General features: G+C 38.5%; 1 protein-coding gene across 1 annotated transcript in view; it reads right to left on the bottom strand.

Moving 5' to 3' along the window:
• Window positions 1–2,359: 2,359 nt before the first annotated feature.
• Window positions 2,360–15,409, bottom strand: part of itga2.2 (integrin, alpha 2 (CD49B, alpha 2 subunit of VLA-2 receptor), tandem duplicate 2) — a 52,226-nt gene continuing 39,176 nt past the window's right edge. Inside the window, exons 17-30 of the mRNA XM_041247127.1 lie at window positions 14,027–14,178; window positions 13,035–13,145; window positions 12,689–12,774; window positions 12,466–12,607; window positions 11,365–11,451; window positions 10,882–10,958; window positions 10,478–10,561; window positions 9,720–9,822; window positions 8,927–9,037; window positions 8,035–8,145; window positions 6,236–6,349; window positions 5,638–5,727; window positions 5,205–5,321; window positions 2,360–4,123 (exon numbers count right to left, since the gene is read on the bottom strand). Of these exons, the coding sequence (XP_041103061.1) occupies window positions 4,034–4,123; window positions 5,205–5,321; window positions 5,638–5,727; window positions 6,236–6,349; window positions 8,035–8,145; window positions 8,927–9,037; window positions 9,720–9,822; window positions 10,478–10,561; window positions 10,882–10,958; window positions 11,365–11,451; window positions 12,466–12,607; window positions 12,689–12,774; window positions 13,035–13,145; window positions 14,027–14,178 (1,475 nt within the window). The 3' untranslated portion in view covers window positions 2,360–4,033. The remainder of the gene's footprint in view (window positions 4,124–5,204; window positions 5,322–5,637; window positions 5,728–6,235; window positions 6,350–8,034; window positions 8,146–8,926; window positions 9,038–9,719; window positions 9,823–10,477; window positions 10,562–10,881; window positions 10,959–11,364; window positions 11,452–12,465; window positions 12,608–12,688; window positions 12,775–13,034; window positions 13,146–14,026; window positions 14,179–15,409) is intronic.

Genomic DNA, 15,409 nt, shown 5'->3' with positions numbered 1-15,409 from the left:
TAGAAATTATGTATTGGTTTTAAAACAGTAATATATTGGATGCGCTAGAATTTAGCGGTGGGCGTTTTTAGCTTTTTGCATGACTCGCCTAAGGGCTAAGCATATGATAACTATATTTGTATTACGGTATTGAAGTATTAATGCTGTTATACCTGTGAAGGCACTGGGACACCCAGATTGCCTGTCAGCTGGGATTCGAAGTAGTCTGTTAAACTACTGAGTACTTTGTGATACTTCAGTATGAAAAGCGCTATATCAATGAAATAAAATAAATAAATATATAGAACCTCTGGTTTTACAAAGTATGTTTGACTTAACAACAAGGTAAGCCAGGGCTTCTCAAACTCGGTCCTGGGGACCCCCTGTGGCTGGTGGTTTTCATTCCAACCGAGCTCTCATTACTTAACTAAACCCTTCATTGAATGATAATTTGCTTAATTAGACCTTTTTACTTGTTTTCAGCTCTTGAACAGCTGCATATGTCCTCAGGACCGAGTTTGAAAAGTCCTGAGCTATGCCAAATGAGTTCCAAACTTTTCAGATATATGTTCAGTTTAGCAGGCAAATGGAAATCAGCACAGTATTATACTCAGGGGTTTCCTCTGGTTATCAAATGTTTGTAAACCTCATACCATCACTGTAAGATACTATTACAATTGAAACCCTCACAAGCCCCACTTTTTTAAATGAGAAAAGCACGGCTGGATTTTCTCACAGGCTATCATTAGAAGAGCAATTTCTTGACACAGTGTGTGTTTATTGTATAAATCACTTGCCTACAAGACAGCTATGTTTGCTCACTGCTTTTAACTGCATGTTTACACTAATTAGTCCCAGCAACTACAGTCATTGTTTTCTGAAGACACATCTATGAAAAAACACAAGCAACAAATTTTAGGTCCTCACATGTTTTATTTCTTTAAAGTGTGCAATTGTAAATTAGATTTCAGTTGTAATCGGCACATAGTACCAGCCTGGCATGAGACTGGCACTGCGAATATCCACAGTAAATCTGTACAAAAGGCCTGCAGTGGTAGAAGTACCCTGTGCACAGTCAGTGCAATCAGAAGCACTTTCAAATCAAGATACTTCTGATATTTAACCCAGAGATCCACTGTTTGAACGGTAGTGCCTACACTAAGAGATTCTTACAATACAATGCATTCCTGATATTTTACACTACTTTATATACAAACTGGGATTCTACTGTATACAGCATTAGGATTTTCAAGTACATTTAAAAAAAAAAAACATTTTAAGTGAATGTTTACAGCTAAGGCCAAACGTTTTGCATCATCCTCTGGAATTAACTAATTTTGCTACTTAAGGTCGATTAGAACGAAACCTGTTGAATAATGTTCCGTTAACATATTCAATTGCATACAGCTCTGTAGTTTTCCATATACTTCATGAAAAACTGACAAATTGAAAAATCAAAATATAACATGAAATACTACAGTACTACTTTTATGGCTTCCAGTAGACTTTTGTTACATAATTTAGTAGTTTCTTTGATTACATGATTTTAAATATCTAAATTATGTTCATATATACAGTGCTTCCTCGCTATAACGCGGGTCTTGGGGACACACAATATGAACGTTATAATCAGAGTGTTATAAATGTGGGACACATAACACACATATGACTAAAATACAAAATAAAATAACTCCCTCTCTATAATGCACATATAGTGATGCAACAATGTAACTTTCCATGAATTAACCCTGCATAAAGCACTAAGCATCAAATGCAATATTTCTTACCCAAAAAATAAAGGTAACATTCACACTCGTGGATCATTTTAAGTAGCAGTTTTTAAACTATAAATAGCCTAGCTAAACGGCGGTCGGAAGTTCAGTTCGAAGCGACAGGCAAGCAAACCAAGTGCGAGAAGGAGAACGGGTCAGGAGAGGGGAAGAGGGAATGGGCTTGCCCCAGGTGCAGCTGCCGGAGCGGGGCTGAAGTGAAGCTTAAGCATCTCGTCTACTGGAGAAAGCTGAAGCTCCTCTCGCAGCAAAACAGTAAATACATTAGGAAAGATAACCACGTAATAGGCATAATATTCATTATAAAACTAAAGCTGAATAAGATGTCTGTCAAAGTGCCAGCGCTATTCTTCGGTTCAGATACTGTATCAAAAGGGAACAGTTAGATGGAGAAGTTGTTTACAGTTTGAACAACACCAGTACTGTGTTTAATGTAGAAATATTGCATGAATCACTAGTATAGGGAATTGGGGGACATGCAGTAGGCACATTATATCCGATGCGCGTTATAACTGAAAGCCTTATAGCGAGGGAGCACTGTATGTGTATGTGATATATATCTCAATCCTAAAATTCTAGGTGATGCAAAACTTTTGGCCACAACTGTGCATACATTACAGTGGAATGGAAACAAAACACAAATGTACACATTTTTGTTTCAGATACATGACACTGGAGGCACTAATGCTCTCCAAGAACAAGCCTGGCATTTCTGTGTAGGTTTTATACATGATAACATTTGTGTACATTAGTAATACACCAGCAAAAATATATTCAACAAGAAATACAAAGCAGATCTCTGTACCGTTCCAAAGCATAATACATGCAGTCAGATGCTGTTAGTGAACAATATTTGAGAAGTTTTCCTCAAAGTAAATTAATGTAGCCTAACCTTAACAATAACCTTGGACACAGGATCCTATTAGAATTATCCTTGAATCTGTATCATGGACACCTGGTGTGGTTTCCTTTGCATGTAACAGGAAGCAAGAGTCTTGTTTTACTAGCTGATGGATAATACAATAACAATAATATCTTTATTTTTATATAGTGCCTTTCGTAGTGGACCACTATCACAAAGCGCTTTACAGATAACTGCAATCTTTCAAAAGTGAAAACGAATGGTGTATTGTACTCCTAAAATGTTTTTTATAATTCATAATTCATTCATAATTATGTTCTGTAAGGCTTTTCAAGTGAGTTTAACTCAAACTCAAAATATTCAGTGCTGTTACATTCTCTTTATCTCAAGTTGGGACACAAAAATTCAGGGTTCTTTTGATATTAAGCACAATATAAAAGATGACGTGTGATGATAAAATAAGCACACAGAGGAAAATCCTGCATCCTCTTGTTTTTGCTGCTTCTCCCCTATAAACAGAACTCGTCTCCAGTGGTGAATTGGTAGTGGTTTGGTGTACTGATTGGCAGCTGCATTAACACCTCAATGATAATGATAACTGAGAATTCAAACATGTGAAAGCATGCTTTACTGAATCTGTTGAGGTACAAGGGACACACGTGTCCCGCCAAAATAATAATAAAAAAACATGCTAACTTTCTTATTTCTGCAATGAGGTGCACGAAAAAGGGTTTCACATTTGCTGAGAGGTTGGATCTGCTCATCCAAATTGTGTTTCCTCCTCGTGATACTTGAGTCACTTTCTCAAATGTATTTTAAAAAGCAGCAGTTTCAATAACGGCTCAATTCCTTGTGTATCTTTAGGGTTAAACCAGATACTTGGATAAACAAAGTTAACATGCAATAGTGCAGATGATTCTGTAACTGGGCATTTCAGCAGAATCTAGTCAGCAACCCAAAGGCCTAGCGGCCCAATGTATTAAATCTGATCTGGTCGTTAAGGAGACACTAAAATGTAAGACTGCTGAAATTGTAACAATTTGTAAATGACTGCATGTCAGCACACGTTTTATAGCTGCTGTCTGAACTAATGTGAATGGAATGTTACTTTATGAAGGGAAGACCAACACTGGGTATGAAAGCTGTTCTTTTTAAATGTAAATGTGATTTTCCTGGAATGTTGCAGATATCCACTCACTATCACAGCACTACTGCTGCATATCTTCCCGCTACCTGAACCCAATGGCCAGTTTTAATCTTTGCAGCACCTGTTCCTGTACAATGAATCTGCAGTGGTGCCGTTACAGAGATTGCCATTAATAACATTCCCTTTGGTCCCCAACATGAAAGCGTATATAGAAAGCTGCAGTTCCACTGTTCAGAGTGCCCGGGCCGGTTGCGCTCATGAAGTCTCGTCCTGCAGGGCATCAACCTCTCCATCGTCATCGCCGCTCTTCATCAGCTGCTCGTACTTCCTTTTGAAGAAGCCAAGCTAGATTGCACAGCAGCAGCAGCAAGTGAACCAAAACCAGCAGCAAACAAAAAGAGAAACAAACTGGTTAGAGGCAATGCCATTTCTATTGAGAGAAACAAACCAGTCAGAGGCAATGCCATTTCTATTGAGAGAAGTAGAATTGTGGTGTGTGTGCAGTTCAGTGTGGAAATGCAGTAACAATAACCAGACTGCAAAGTTCTACTCAATTACTCTGAAGAACTGAAAAGATCTACCATGCTGTTACAGTAACACAGGATGCTGTAGTGTAGTCCTGTATTATTGTATTAGCCAAAAAGTCTGTGAGAAACATTAACTAACTCAGAATACTGGACGCAAGAGAACAATTGCAGTTCAATGAACTATAGCCTACATGCCTACATTGGAGGCTTAATGGCCCTTTCTGAAAACAGCAGGCAGATAACTGGACCTCAAGCAAATATTCCTAACTCTGCCCATAACAGGGAACAGGTTATTGCTAGGAACGTTCTGCTATAGTAGGGATCTCCAACCCTGGTCCTGGCCCCAATCCTGCAGGTTTTCTAGGTGTCTTTACATTGTCAATGGCTAAATATCTGGAACTCTTAATCTGGACTAATATAGCCAATAATTGGTGCAATTAAGTAACAGAGCTGGGTTGAAATGAAAACTAGAAGACCCTGGAGCTCTCCAGGACCAGGGCTGGAGACTCCTGTGCTATACTATAGGTGTGCATGGTAAAGCAGGGTTTCCAAAGCCTGGTGCTGGGGACCCCTTTGTCTATTGGTTTACATTCCACATTAGTTCTCAATTACTTAAATAAATACTTAATTGAACTGATAATTTGCTTAATTATATTTTTTTACTTGGTTTTAGCTCTTATACAGTTGCAGATTTCAAGTTAGCGATAACAAGTAACTTGAACTCTGCAACTGTTTATCAGCTGAAAATAATTCAAAATGTCTAATTAAGAAAATGATCAGTTCAATGAAGGGTCTAGTTCAGTAACTGAGAGCTCGGTTGGAATGGAAACCAGCAGACACAGGGGGTCCTCAGGACTGGGGTTGGTAGCCACTGTTCTAGAGTAATGACAGCTTCTTACCTTCCACAAGAGAGCAACCAGAGCAGCCAGTAAGATGAGCCCTCCAATTATACTGCCTACGATCACCCCCACTGGCACCTCTCCTTTCTCAACAGGTTTGCTAATCGTAATTTCTACCTGGAAATTGGAACGTAATGGTTAATTCACAGGCAGACATTTCAGCTTGTATGCAGTCTCTCTTGTCACCAGTAGATGTCATCACAGCCCTTACGTTGCTTTGTGAATGTGAACAAAGAAGTGTACAATCCACTGACAGTAGAGCTTTCCTGTACATTGTATTCACTGTTAGCTCTAGGTTTGAACTGAACTCATTTTAAAATGAATTCCAGTCAGACTCGATGCACCTGCTTCTGTACCTGTAATGTGTTAAGGAAATCCTTATTTAGATGGCCTCCTCCCGCTCATAGACAAGTCCACAGTAACTGGTACTTACTGGTAGCTTTTTGTCCAAGATAATCAGTAGTTCAGGCTCTGACGTATCCATTTCTACGCTTGCTGTGAGCTTTATAGACTGAAATGTTGACTGTGAAAAAGAAGAAGAAAAGGTAGTCAAGTACTGTATTTCTAACTCCAGACTTGTTACTCTAAGGGTAAGTTACAATGTATCTGCATGAAGACATTGTACTATTATGATTACAGGTTGGCCATGCAATACATTGATAACACTAACACTGTATTGGTTTGACCGGGAATTTGAAGTTTGTTTAGAACTCTACAATTCATTTGTTGTAACAAAATACTCTTCCTACAAGGGTTTATTTACACACACACACACACGATGTAATGAAACGGTTCATTCATGTCAATATTTTGCTCTAACAGCTGCACAAACTTGTTTATATATATGTATGTATATATATATATATATATAATATATATATATATATATATATATATATACACACACACACACACACACACACACACACACACACACACACACACACACAATACAGTAAATCATAATCAGCATTGACCTGCATTAATCCAAGAACAGCACCAAAGAGCAGCTGTACACATTCTATACTTACAGTAGTGAAGCTTCCATTCCAGATTCTTGTTGTGATATTCAATAGATAATTACTTCTTGGTTCCAAGTCTTTGAACCAGCATTTGATGTGCTGACAAGTTGCAGTGTTACAGTCCTGACAAAACAAGAATAATATCACTGCTTGTCCCAGAAGCATATAGAGAGACAGTATTGCTGACATTGCCCCAATGCAGATCCCATAATGTATATAAGTATTATGATTGCAGGTAAGCAGCTATGAATCTGTTTCTTACAGTGTACAGAACGATATATGGTTGAATCTAACTGGATAACTCTTCTGTGTTAGGTTTGGCATAGTTTTACACACATACCCTTAAGAGATATACCTCATGGGTGCAATTTTTTACTTCTGGTAACCTTGGTAGAAAAGTTGAATTCACTCTGTGGCAGTGTTTACATGCACCTCCATTTCTTCCACTTCAATAAACCCCATGCAGTGTGCAACAGTGGCTCCAATGTGTGCGACACTATCTGGTACACTACTACTCTGCCACTGTTTACCTGTTACAGTCTTGGCCAAATACTGCAAAAAGTAGCCAATTGTCCAGATTGCTGTTTCACTAGGCAATCTGAGCGAATAAATACACATTTCAGGTTTTGGCAGATTGCCTGAACCCTTCTTAATAAACCAGGCAATCACTCTATTCTAAAGGTTGATTCTAATGCACTTGCATGGCAGCAATGCACCCCAGGTTTTAACATTCCAGCTCCACAGATGCTAAACTTCAACTTCTAGTCATCAGGCTACATCTTTGTTTTTCAATCTAATGACATGTATTGTTTGATGTACGGTTTGACAGAATGACAAAAACCAGCACAATCTTAAACAGTGCAGCTGTTGTGTTGTGTTGTGTTGTATTGTGGGCAGTGATTTCTCACAATGAGTTTGTTGTAAGAGGAGGCCATTCGGTCCATCTTGCTCGTTTTGTTGTTAGTAGCTTATTGATGCCAAAATCTCATCAAGCAGCTTCTTGAAGGATCTCAGGGTGTCAGCTTCAACAACATTACTGGGGACTTGGTTCCAGACTCCAACAATTCTCTGTGTAAAAAGGTGCCTCCTATTTTCTGTTCTGAATGCCCCTTTAACTAATCTCCATTTGTGACCCCTGGTCCTTGTTTCTTTTTTCAGGTCAATACCTTTTAGACAAAGAAGGAGATGTGATACCTTTTATTGGACTAACTAAATAATAATTATTCACAAGCTTTCAAGACCTCAAAGGTCTCTTCTTCAGGTGAAAGTAGTAAAGAGAGAATACCTTTTAGAATTTTGAATGCCTGAACCAGATCGCCGCATAGTCTTCTTTGTTCAAGACTGAACAGATTGAATTCTTTAAGCCACTCTGCATATGACATCCCTTTTAAACCCGGAAAAATTCTAGTTGCTCTTCTTTGCACTCTTTCTAGAGCAGCAATATATTTTTTGTAGTGAGGTGACCAAAACTGAACACAGTATTTAGATGAGGTCTTACTAATGCATTGTAAAGTTTTAACATTACTTCCTTTGATTTAAAAAAATTCAACACTTTTCACTATATATCCGAGCATTTTGTTGGCCTTTTATATAGCTTCCAAACATTGTCTAGAGACATTTCTGAGTCAATATAAACTCCTAGGTCTTTTTCATAGATTCCTTCTTCAATATCAGTATCTCCCATATGGCATTTATAATGCACATTTTTATTGCTTGTAGTTGTTGTGTTGCGTTGTGTTGTGTTGTGTTGTGTTGTGTTGTGGGCAGTGATTTCTCACAATGGATTTATTGTAAGACTGCACACATACCAGCTCCTTGATCCCAGTGAGCCTCTCCTTGGAGAAGGAGGCAGAGTAAGGCCTCTTTCCGATCTCCAGTGGGTTCAGCAGGCTGCTTGTCTCACAACTCACATCTCGGGCCTGCAGGATATACAGGACCCATCAGCCACAAAGACCTTCCACAGTCTGGTTTGGATTTTAAAAACATCTCAAATACACAAACTCAATTTCCATTTGGGACGGCACAGGAGGAAATGAATGACATCGGTGTTGTGGTGGATTATGTGGAGGATATTTATTACAATTTTGTACTCCCCGATTTAAAATGTCCAGGCATTCCCTCTCCGCAGCAACCCCCAGTCATTCCCCATTGGAAGCTGATGAATATCTGGGGTGCATTCGGATTGCTCCTAAAGTCTATTGTATATATTGGACATCTGGTCTCTGTGTTACAGGGTGTGAATAATCATTGTGAAAAGATTCTTCAGTCACACAGTATGTCTAACTGTTACCACATCTGTTTATTCTATAGGGGTCATCAGATTTAGCATTTGTATTTATTGCCCCTTTTTTTAACTCTTTCATGCATGAAACATTGAAAAATAGTTGAAAAAACATAGTTTTGGACAAATAATACATATATTTCCATTGCTTTATACGGTAACAAAAATGCATCCTCAGATGAGGCTATCATGCATTGTGCCTTCACATATACATATATTGTGCCTTCAGATATATAAAGAGTTTTTTGTGTCCACCTCCATATGAGGTCGCCATGCATGAAAGGGTTCCAGTTATTGTTCATTTTAGAAATGGTTGAATAGAAAAAGAGATGGAAATAATTTATAAAGAAAGAGAAACCATGTATGAAGTAGTGACAGGACTTGCTATCTCTTAAAGGTAGAGCTGGCTGGTATATTACCATCTCTGTATTGACACCTGTGAGGTACAGCAGTGGGTTATTGGCTTTGGTTGACACTGGAAGAGCAATCGTTAGGTAGGCCATGTGGACAGGGAAGCTCCCAGTGGTAACCTTTAACAGAAACATCCAATTAAAACAAATAGGTTAACCACAGTAACTTCGATCAGAGGCAGTTTAAAAGCATAGCAATCTGGAATCAAGCATATATAGTAAAAGCAAGGTAAAGCAAAGGAAAACATTGTAAAGAATAGCGAGGTATGGTACACTTTTATAAGGGTAGTTCCCATACCAAATGAGCAATTTTTACATGACATGAACTAAAGATACTTTAGTAATGGGTTTAGCCACTCAACTAAGAACACAGACAGACCCAGCTTGACCACATAGCCGATAGAAGAAAATTGAACTTCCACAAAAAGTTGCAAGTCAGGCTAAGCAGGACAAGGACATGCCAGACAAGCAGGGGGAGGAACACCTACTCTTCTGGTATCAGGACAGTAATAAACCAATATGTGGAAGAGTTTTTATAACAATAAAACAATTGATAGTTAAGTTTGTATGTTTTCTGTTTCAGCTGGAAGGCACTGTGAAGCTGCTTACTCAGTTTTCAGCAAAGGGAAACACTTTGTACACAAGGTTCACAAAGTACATAACAACGGCTTTTCTTTAATGAGAGTGAGACACCATGTTTTGACATATTAACTGCTGGTCTGAAGTGAATCATTTTTAATACATCCGTGTTCCTGAATGCTGGAATGTCAAGTAATAAGGACATGCACGATAACAGACTAACCTTCAGTGTGAAGTTGAATTCAGGACCAATGTCTTCATAGCTGTTCACTGTGGTTTTAACAAGAAGGTCCCGGTTTATCTCATAGAAATTCAAGCTTGTATCTCTGCAAAATGAGGACATTTAGTTCTAAAATGTGGCTGCTGAATTGCAAAGAACTGTAACATGAAACATAAGAACATAAGAACATAAGAAAGTTTACAAACGAGAGGAGGCCATTCGGCCCATCTTGCTCGTTTGGTTGTTAGTAGATTATTGATCCCAGAATCTCATCAAGCAGCTTCTTGAAGGATCCCAGGGTGTCAGCTTCAACAACATTTGTCAGCTTTTGTCAGTTGACCCAAACACAGTCAGTTTTTTTGGAGTGTTGCAGGTAGTTTAATCAAGAATGTCCTGTATGGTATGACTATTATTGTACCAGTATCAGAATTATACAAGGGTGAAACTGGTGAATTGGGAACTCAAGGACACACAAGGAACTTTTGGGAAACAAAGAGCAGCACATTCAATTTTCAAAATTACTTTCATATCATTTTAAATAGGTATGCTTTTTTCTGTTTTTACAAAACAATAAAATTAGCTAAAAGCAAATGTTTTCAGTGATCACTCAGGTTCACCTTTGCAATTAACCTGCAGTAAAAGAGGGAAATTACCTGTGAAATTAAAGTGTATTAAGGACTATAGCTTGTCCATGATATCCATTCAACTACAGACACAGCCTTCTTTACTTCCACAGAAAAAGAACAAAAAAAAATTCATACCTTGTTAAAATAATTTCAGAGTCATACTGAACAGGAAATGAGATGCTGACAACATTGTTTGCAGGTGTCTCTTCTGTGCTGTCGCTGTTAAACAAAAACAAGAATATAGCATCCTCAGAATCATCATAACAATGCAGCATCCTCAGAATCATCATAACAATGCAGCATCCTCAGAATCATCATAACAATACAGCATCCTCAGAATCATCATAACAATGCAGCATCCTCAGAATCATCATAACAATGTAGCATCCTCAGAATCATCACAACAATGCAGCATCCTCAGAATCATCATAACAATGCAGCATCCTCAGAATCATCATAACAATGCAGCATCCTCAGAATCATCATAACAATGTAGCAGTAATGGACAGGTAACTGAACAAAATGTTTGAATTTCTTACCTGAGAGCCTGGAAGTTTACATAAGCCTCTTTCTGCAAGTAGTTGAAGTTAAAATCAAAGTTGATGTCAAAGGAGACCTAAAAAAGAAAAACAAATTGATTGCTCACGCCTCCCAACAGTTTGTTCTCTATGATCCTTCATCCATTTCAGAACTTACCACTGGTTTCACAGACCCTGATAAACACTAATCTTGGACTAATTATGTTAAATTAAGCCAGAATGGCTTCCCTGGACATACCAAGTGTAACAAACAGTGTTGTATGATACAATGCCATTATGGACAGGTTAAAAGCTCTTAAACCGCGAATGCTGAGGAACCTGGCTCTTTTACAGTGTGGTTAAGATGGTGACATTGCAGTTCTACAAAAAGAAGGTTCCATTCTGGGTCCCAAAAGTCATTGTAAACACAGCTAGTGATGCAAGAACTGGAGATTCATGCCAGTTACTGATACCTGAGAGCTGTCTCTTAATAAAGCAGCTCACCTCTTGGTCTAGTTTCAGAGCTGGATATCCAACCTGGCAGATAGATTCGGTTGTCTCCATTTGGCATTTCACCTCGGTGCCATCAGCCTGGAATTCAATACCAAAGGGTCAGGTAGCTCTTACCATTACAGCAGACACAACGCCTAACACAGCGCTGCAGCAATCATAATCAATCAATCTTTATTTTTGTATAGTGCTTTTACTGGGGGTCGTCACAAAGCGCTTTACATGATAAAACACACACACATAGATATATATATATATATATATATATATATATATATATATATATATATATATATATATATATATAAAAAAAACACACACACACACACACACACACACACACACACACACACACACACACACACACACACACACATATATATATATAAACTCAGCAATAAAATACACATACAAAATAAATAAATTAAATAAGAATGTAGAAGCGAGAGAATATCACTTCAAAAACTTGCGTAAGCCAAGCTATACAAGTGTGTTTTTAAACAAGATTTAAAAGCATCGCCAGAAGGAGTTTCCTTTATATTACTAGGCAAGTCATTCCATAATTTCGGTGCAATGTAGCTGAAGCATCATCATTGCCACAGCAGACACAAAACCTAACACAGCCCTGCAGCAGACACAACGCCTAACACAGCCCTGCAGCAGACACAACACCTAACACAACATTAAGTATTTCACTATACAAATCAATCAAGCATTTGCATGCCTTTTAATTGCTTCCCTGACGAAGTGAGACTGCTGACGGGTGTGAGGTATATTACAAGAGCAAGGTCTTTCTTATGGGGGCCGGTTCAAGATCTATACCATCCATCTGGTATTCAATCCTACAGAGACTGCATGGAACACTACTGTATACAGCTGTTAACATTGCAGTGCAGTAAGTAGTAGCATGATTAAGTCTTGCCAGTTGCTACACTTTATAATAAATAAACTATAATGCATTCAGATTTATAATGAGTAGAATTCTTTTCTGAATAATTGGCCCACGGTCAGTATCGTGGAGGTCCTAATTTCAATGATTTAGATAAGCAGTTTTTTTGTTACTGTTTAAAAAATGTAAACTAAACCATTACTTACAGGCTGGGTGTGAGATGAGAAAAATAAATTCTTTGAGTAAATGGCAGAGATCTTCACATTATATGCATTTTCCATGGTGTTCTCCAGCTTCACTGCGAATGATACCCTCCTGTTCTTGGTGCTGACAAGGAGTGGTGAAGGGCTACAAAATAACAAACTCAGTGTAAACTCTGCCATAATTCAGCTACTAACACACAAGCTACACATTGCAAACTATCCTTACCTGCTATCCAGATTCTTCTTCTGGACATTCAGCACGATATCAGACAAGCAGAGCTCATCTTCACCGCAGTCTTTAGAGAAGGGAATCTGAAACCACACAGAGTATTACTCCTGTGATGGACAACCCTAATCTAACCCTAAGCCTAACCCTACCCCTAACCCTACCTCTAACCCAACAATAACCCAACACTGCCCCTAACCCAACCCCAATTCTAATCATTCTTAGTAGCTCTGGATCTTTTTAGCTCTACCAGCAGACAGCGGTTATGGAAATGCAGGTACATGTTTGCGTATTATTCTAACGTTGCCGCTTGATTGGCTCTGTATTCCTGCTACAGAAGACTCACAGCGAACTCCCAGGAGTTGTGTTTGTACATGTCCAGCACAGGGCTGCTCTGAGGCTTCACCAGGCCAACGTCAACACGCAGGCCAATGGAATTCACAAAGTCAGGCGCCTCCTGTTGACAAGGGAAAAAATTACATTTGTGGCAAGTTTCATTTTAGATTCACCTGGCATGATGTTTTAAATCTCTGTAAAGATCAATTGCAGTTATTATCAGCTGGTTTCATAGACCCTGATCGGCACCCACTCCATTGTTAATTTAGGTAAGGAGGTCCTAGCTTGTGCTAATGGGGATCTGTGAAACCAGCTGCAAGGCATTTATGTTTCGCAACAGGCCACGTTGGATACACCAGTGATGGCATTCTTGGCTTTCTTCAGCTGGTCTGGGGAAAGTCTTTCTTTGCAGTTTGGTGCATTCCTTCCAGCACACAGACTGATAACATGTAGTAAACTGATGCACATGGGTAGTTTATTCCAAATTACTGTCGACGACTAACAGATCATTCCATAATAAACTTGCAGTAAAATTAAAATAGGATAGCATTTCTTTTTCTGGATTTCCCCAACACATCTATATTGGACCCTACAGGAATGGTTCTTTATCCCTGTAACATCAGTGCTTGAAATGGGGCTGCTACTTACCCATACAAAGTACTGCCACTTAGCAATCGCAAACTAGTATTTTAAATTTTTTACCCAGAAATAGTTTTGTTTAGACTCGGGTATAATTATCCTGTGGCCTGTGTGCCAGCCCAGTCCTACATCACGTCATTCGTAGTACATTTCAGCACATGCATGGCACAGAAAACAGAATTTTTCAGAATTTAAAAAGTAAAATCACAACCCAAATTTACGAGTGAGGGCACCCCCTAGGGACTGAAACAAATGGTGACTGTTTTTTTTTTCCTTTTTTTAAGTTAAATATTATATGACATGATAGATGCATTTAATATAAAATAACAGCCACAAAGAGAGGCTAAATATTCCCCCACTGACCTGAACATAAACCTTATGCTTAAAGCACATTTCTGAGTTGCCAACTTCAATGCTTTTCTGCAGGAGCCGGTCATTGCTTTCAGTAAACAAACCCCTGGAAGACACTCTAGAGGACTGAAGATCAGCGTCAAGCGTCGCATTGTATTGGATCTCTAAGATGAACAAAGCACAGTTTTTCACAAACCAAAATGAACATTGGACATTAACACTGAATGAGTTGTTTAGTAATGAAAATATGAAATTTATCAGAACCAATCCTCGTGAGGATTATACCCTAGCCTCTGAAACTGCATGTCAATGACTTTCAATGTCATGCAAACATATTCAAGACAATTTCAATGAAGCCAGAGGCCCAAAAATAAACAAGCAGGCATATTACACGCAGGGCTGGTTTAACCCATCACTGGACCCTAGGCAAGCATACACTTGCGGGCCCCCTACCCCTGAACAAACAGCCATACACACATATACATGCACACACCTCTATATACTGTAAATTATAGCCTTTAGAACTAGCCCTCCACCCTTTTACAACACCAAGTTATTATGAACGACTGAATGAATCTGACAGAAAATTAAACTGCTGGGGATGTGCTAAATACATTTCAGAATAAAACCAGAAAAAACTGAAGCCTGCGTTGAATCCTGTAGTGCAGCTCGACAATGACTTTTACTGATTTACTGAATAAAAAGGTCAAACAAACAAGCAGCACTATATGAAGTTGAAAAAGGTGATAAATAGAACGGTGCTCAAACTTCTGTTCGCTAAAGGTAGCTCCACAATAGTGCATGAAAATAAATAGTAAAAAACAAACATGCCTGTACATTGTTGTGCAGTCAAATACGTTACAGTTTACTGCACACATCGTCAATGTTTCCTTGTTTTTTGTTTTTTTATTGTTCATCGGGTGGGTTTTGACTTGCTTCATTAAAGAAAATGCCCTTTTCTCAAGAGCAGAGAAATTGTCACTGTTTTGGCATACAAGTAAGTTTAGGTGTTACATATGGTAGATGTCTGAACCCTATAGAATTCTGTACCCTTGATGATTCCACGATGACACAGCTGCATTTATTCAAAGAACGCTGGGGATGAACGATAGATGTTTCTGAACAGTACTTACATGAAATACAATGAAAATGTTTTAAAAGACAAAAAAAGTTTTTAAGATGACTTTAAAATAAGGGTTTGGTGTATTGAGCAACTCAGGAGGATGAATGTACTGTATATCTAGAAAAGCAGTGGTGTTAAATGTGCTATTTTATTTTGCCACATAATTAGTTTTGTCTTGTTTACAATATTTGTTGCAAGCTGCAGCAAAACTCAATGACAGTGCTTGAGAACACAATGGGGACCAAGCACAGAAATATTACATGTGTATGTCC

This window comes from Polyodon spathula, chromosome 1, assembly GCF_017654505.1.
Source record: "Polyodon spathula isolate WHYD16114869_AA chromosome 1, ASM1765450v1, whole genome shotgun sequence".
NCBI lineage: Eukaryota > Metazoa > Chordata > Actinopteri > Acipenseriformes > Polyodontidae > Polyodon > Polyodon spathula.
Note: the sequence above shows the minus strand (reverse complement) of the source record. Positions and strands in the feature narration are given on the sequence as shown.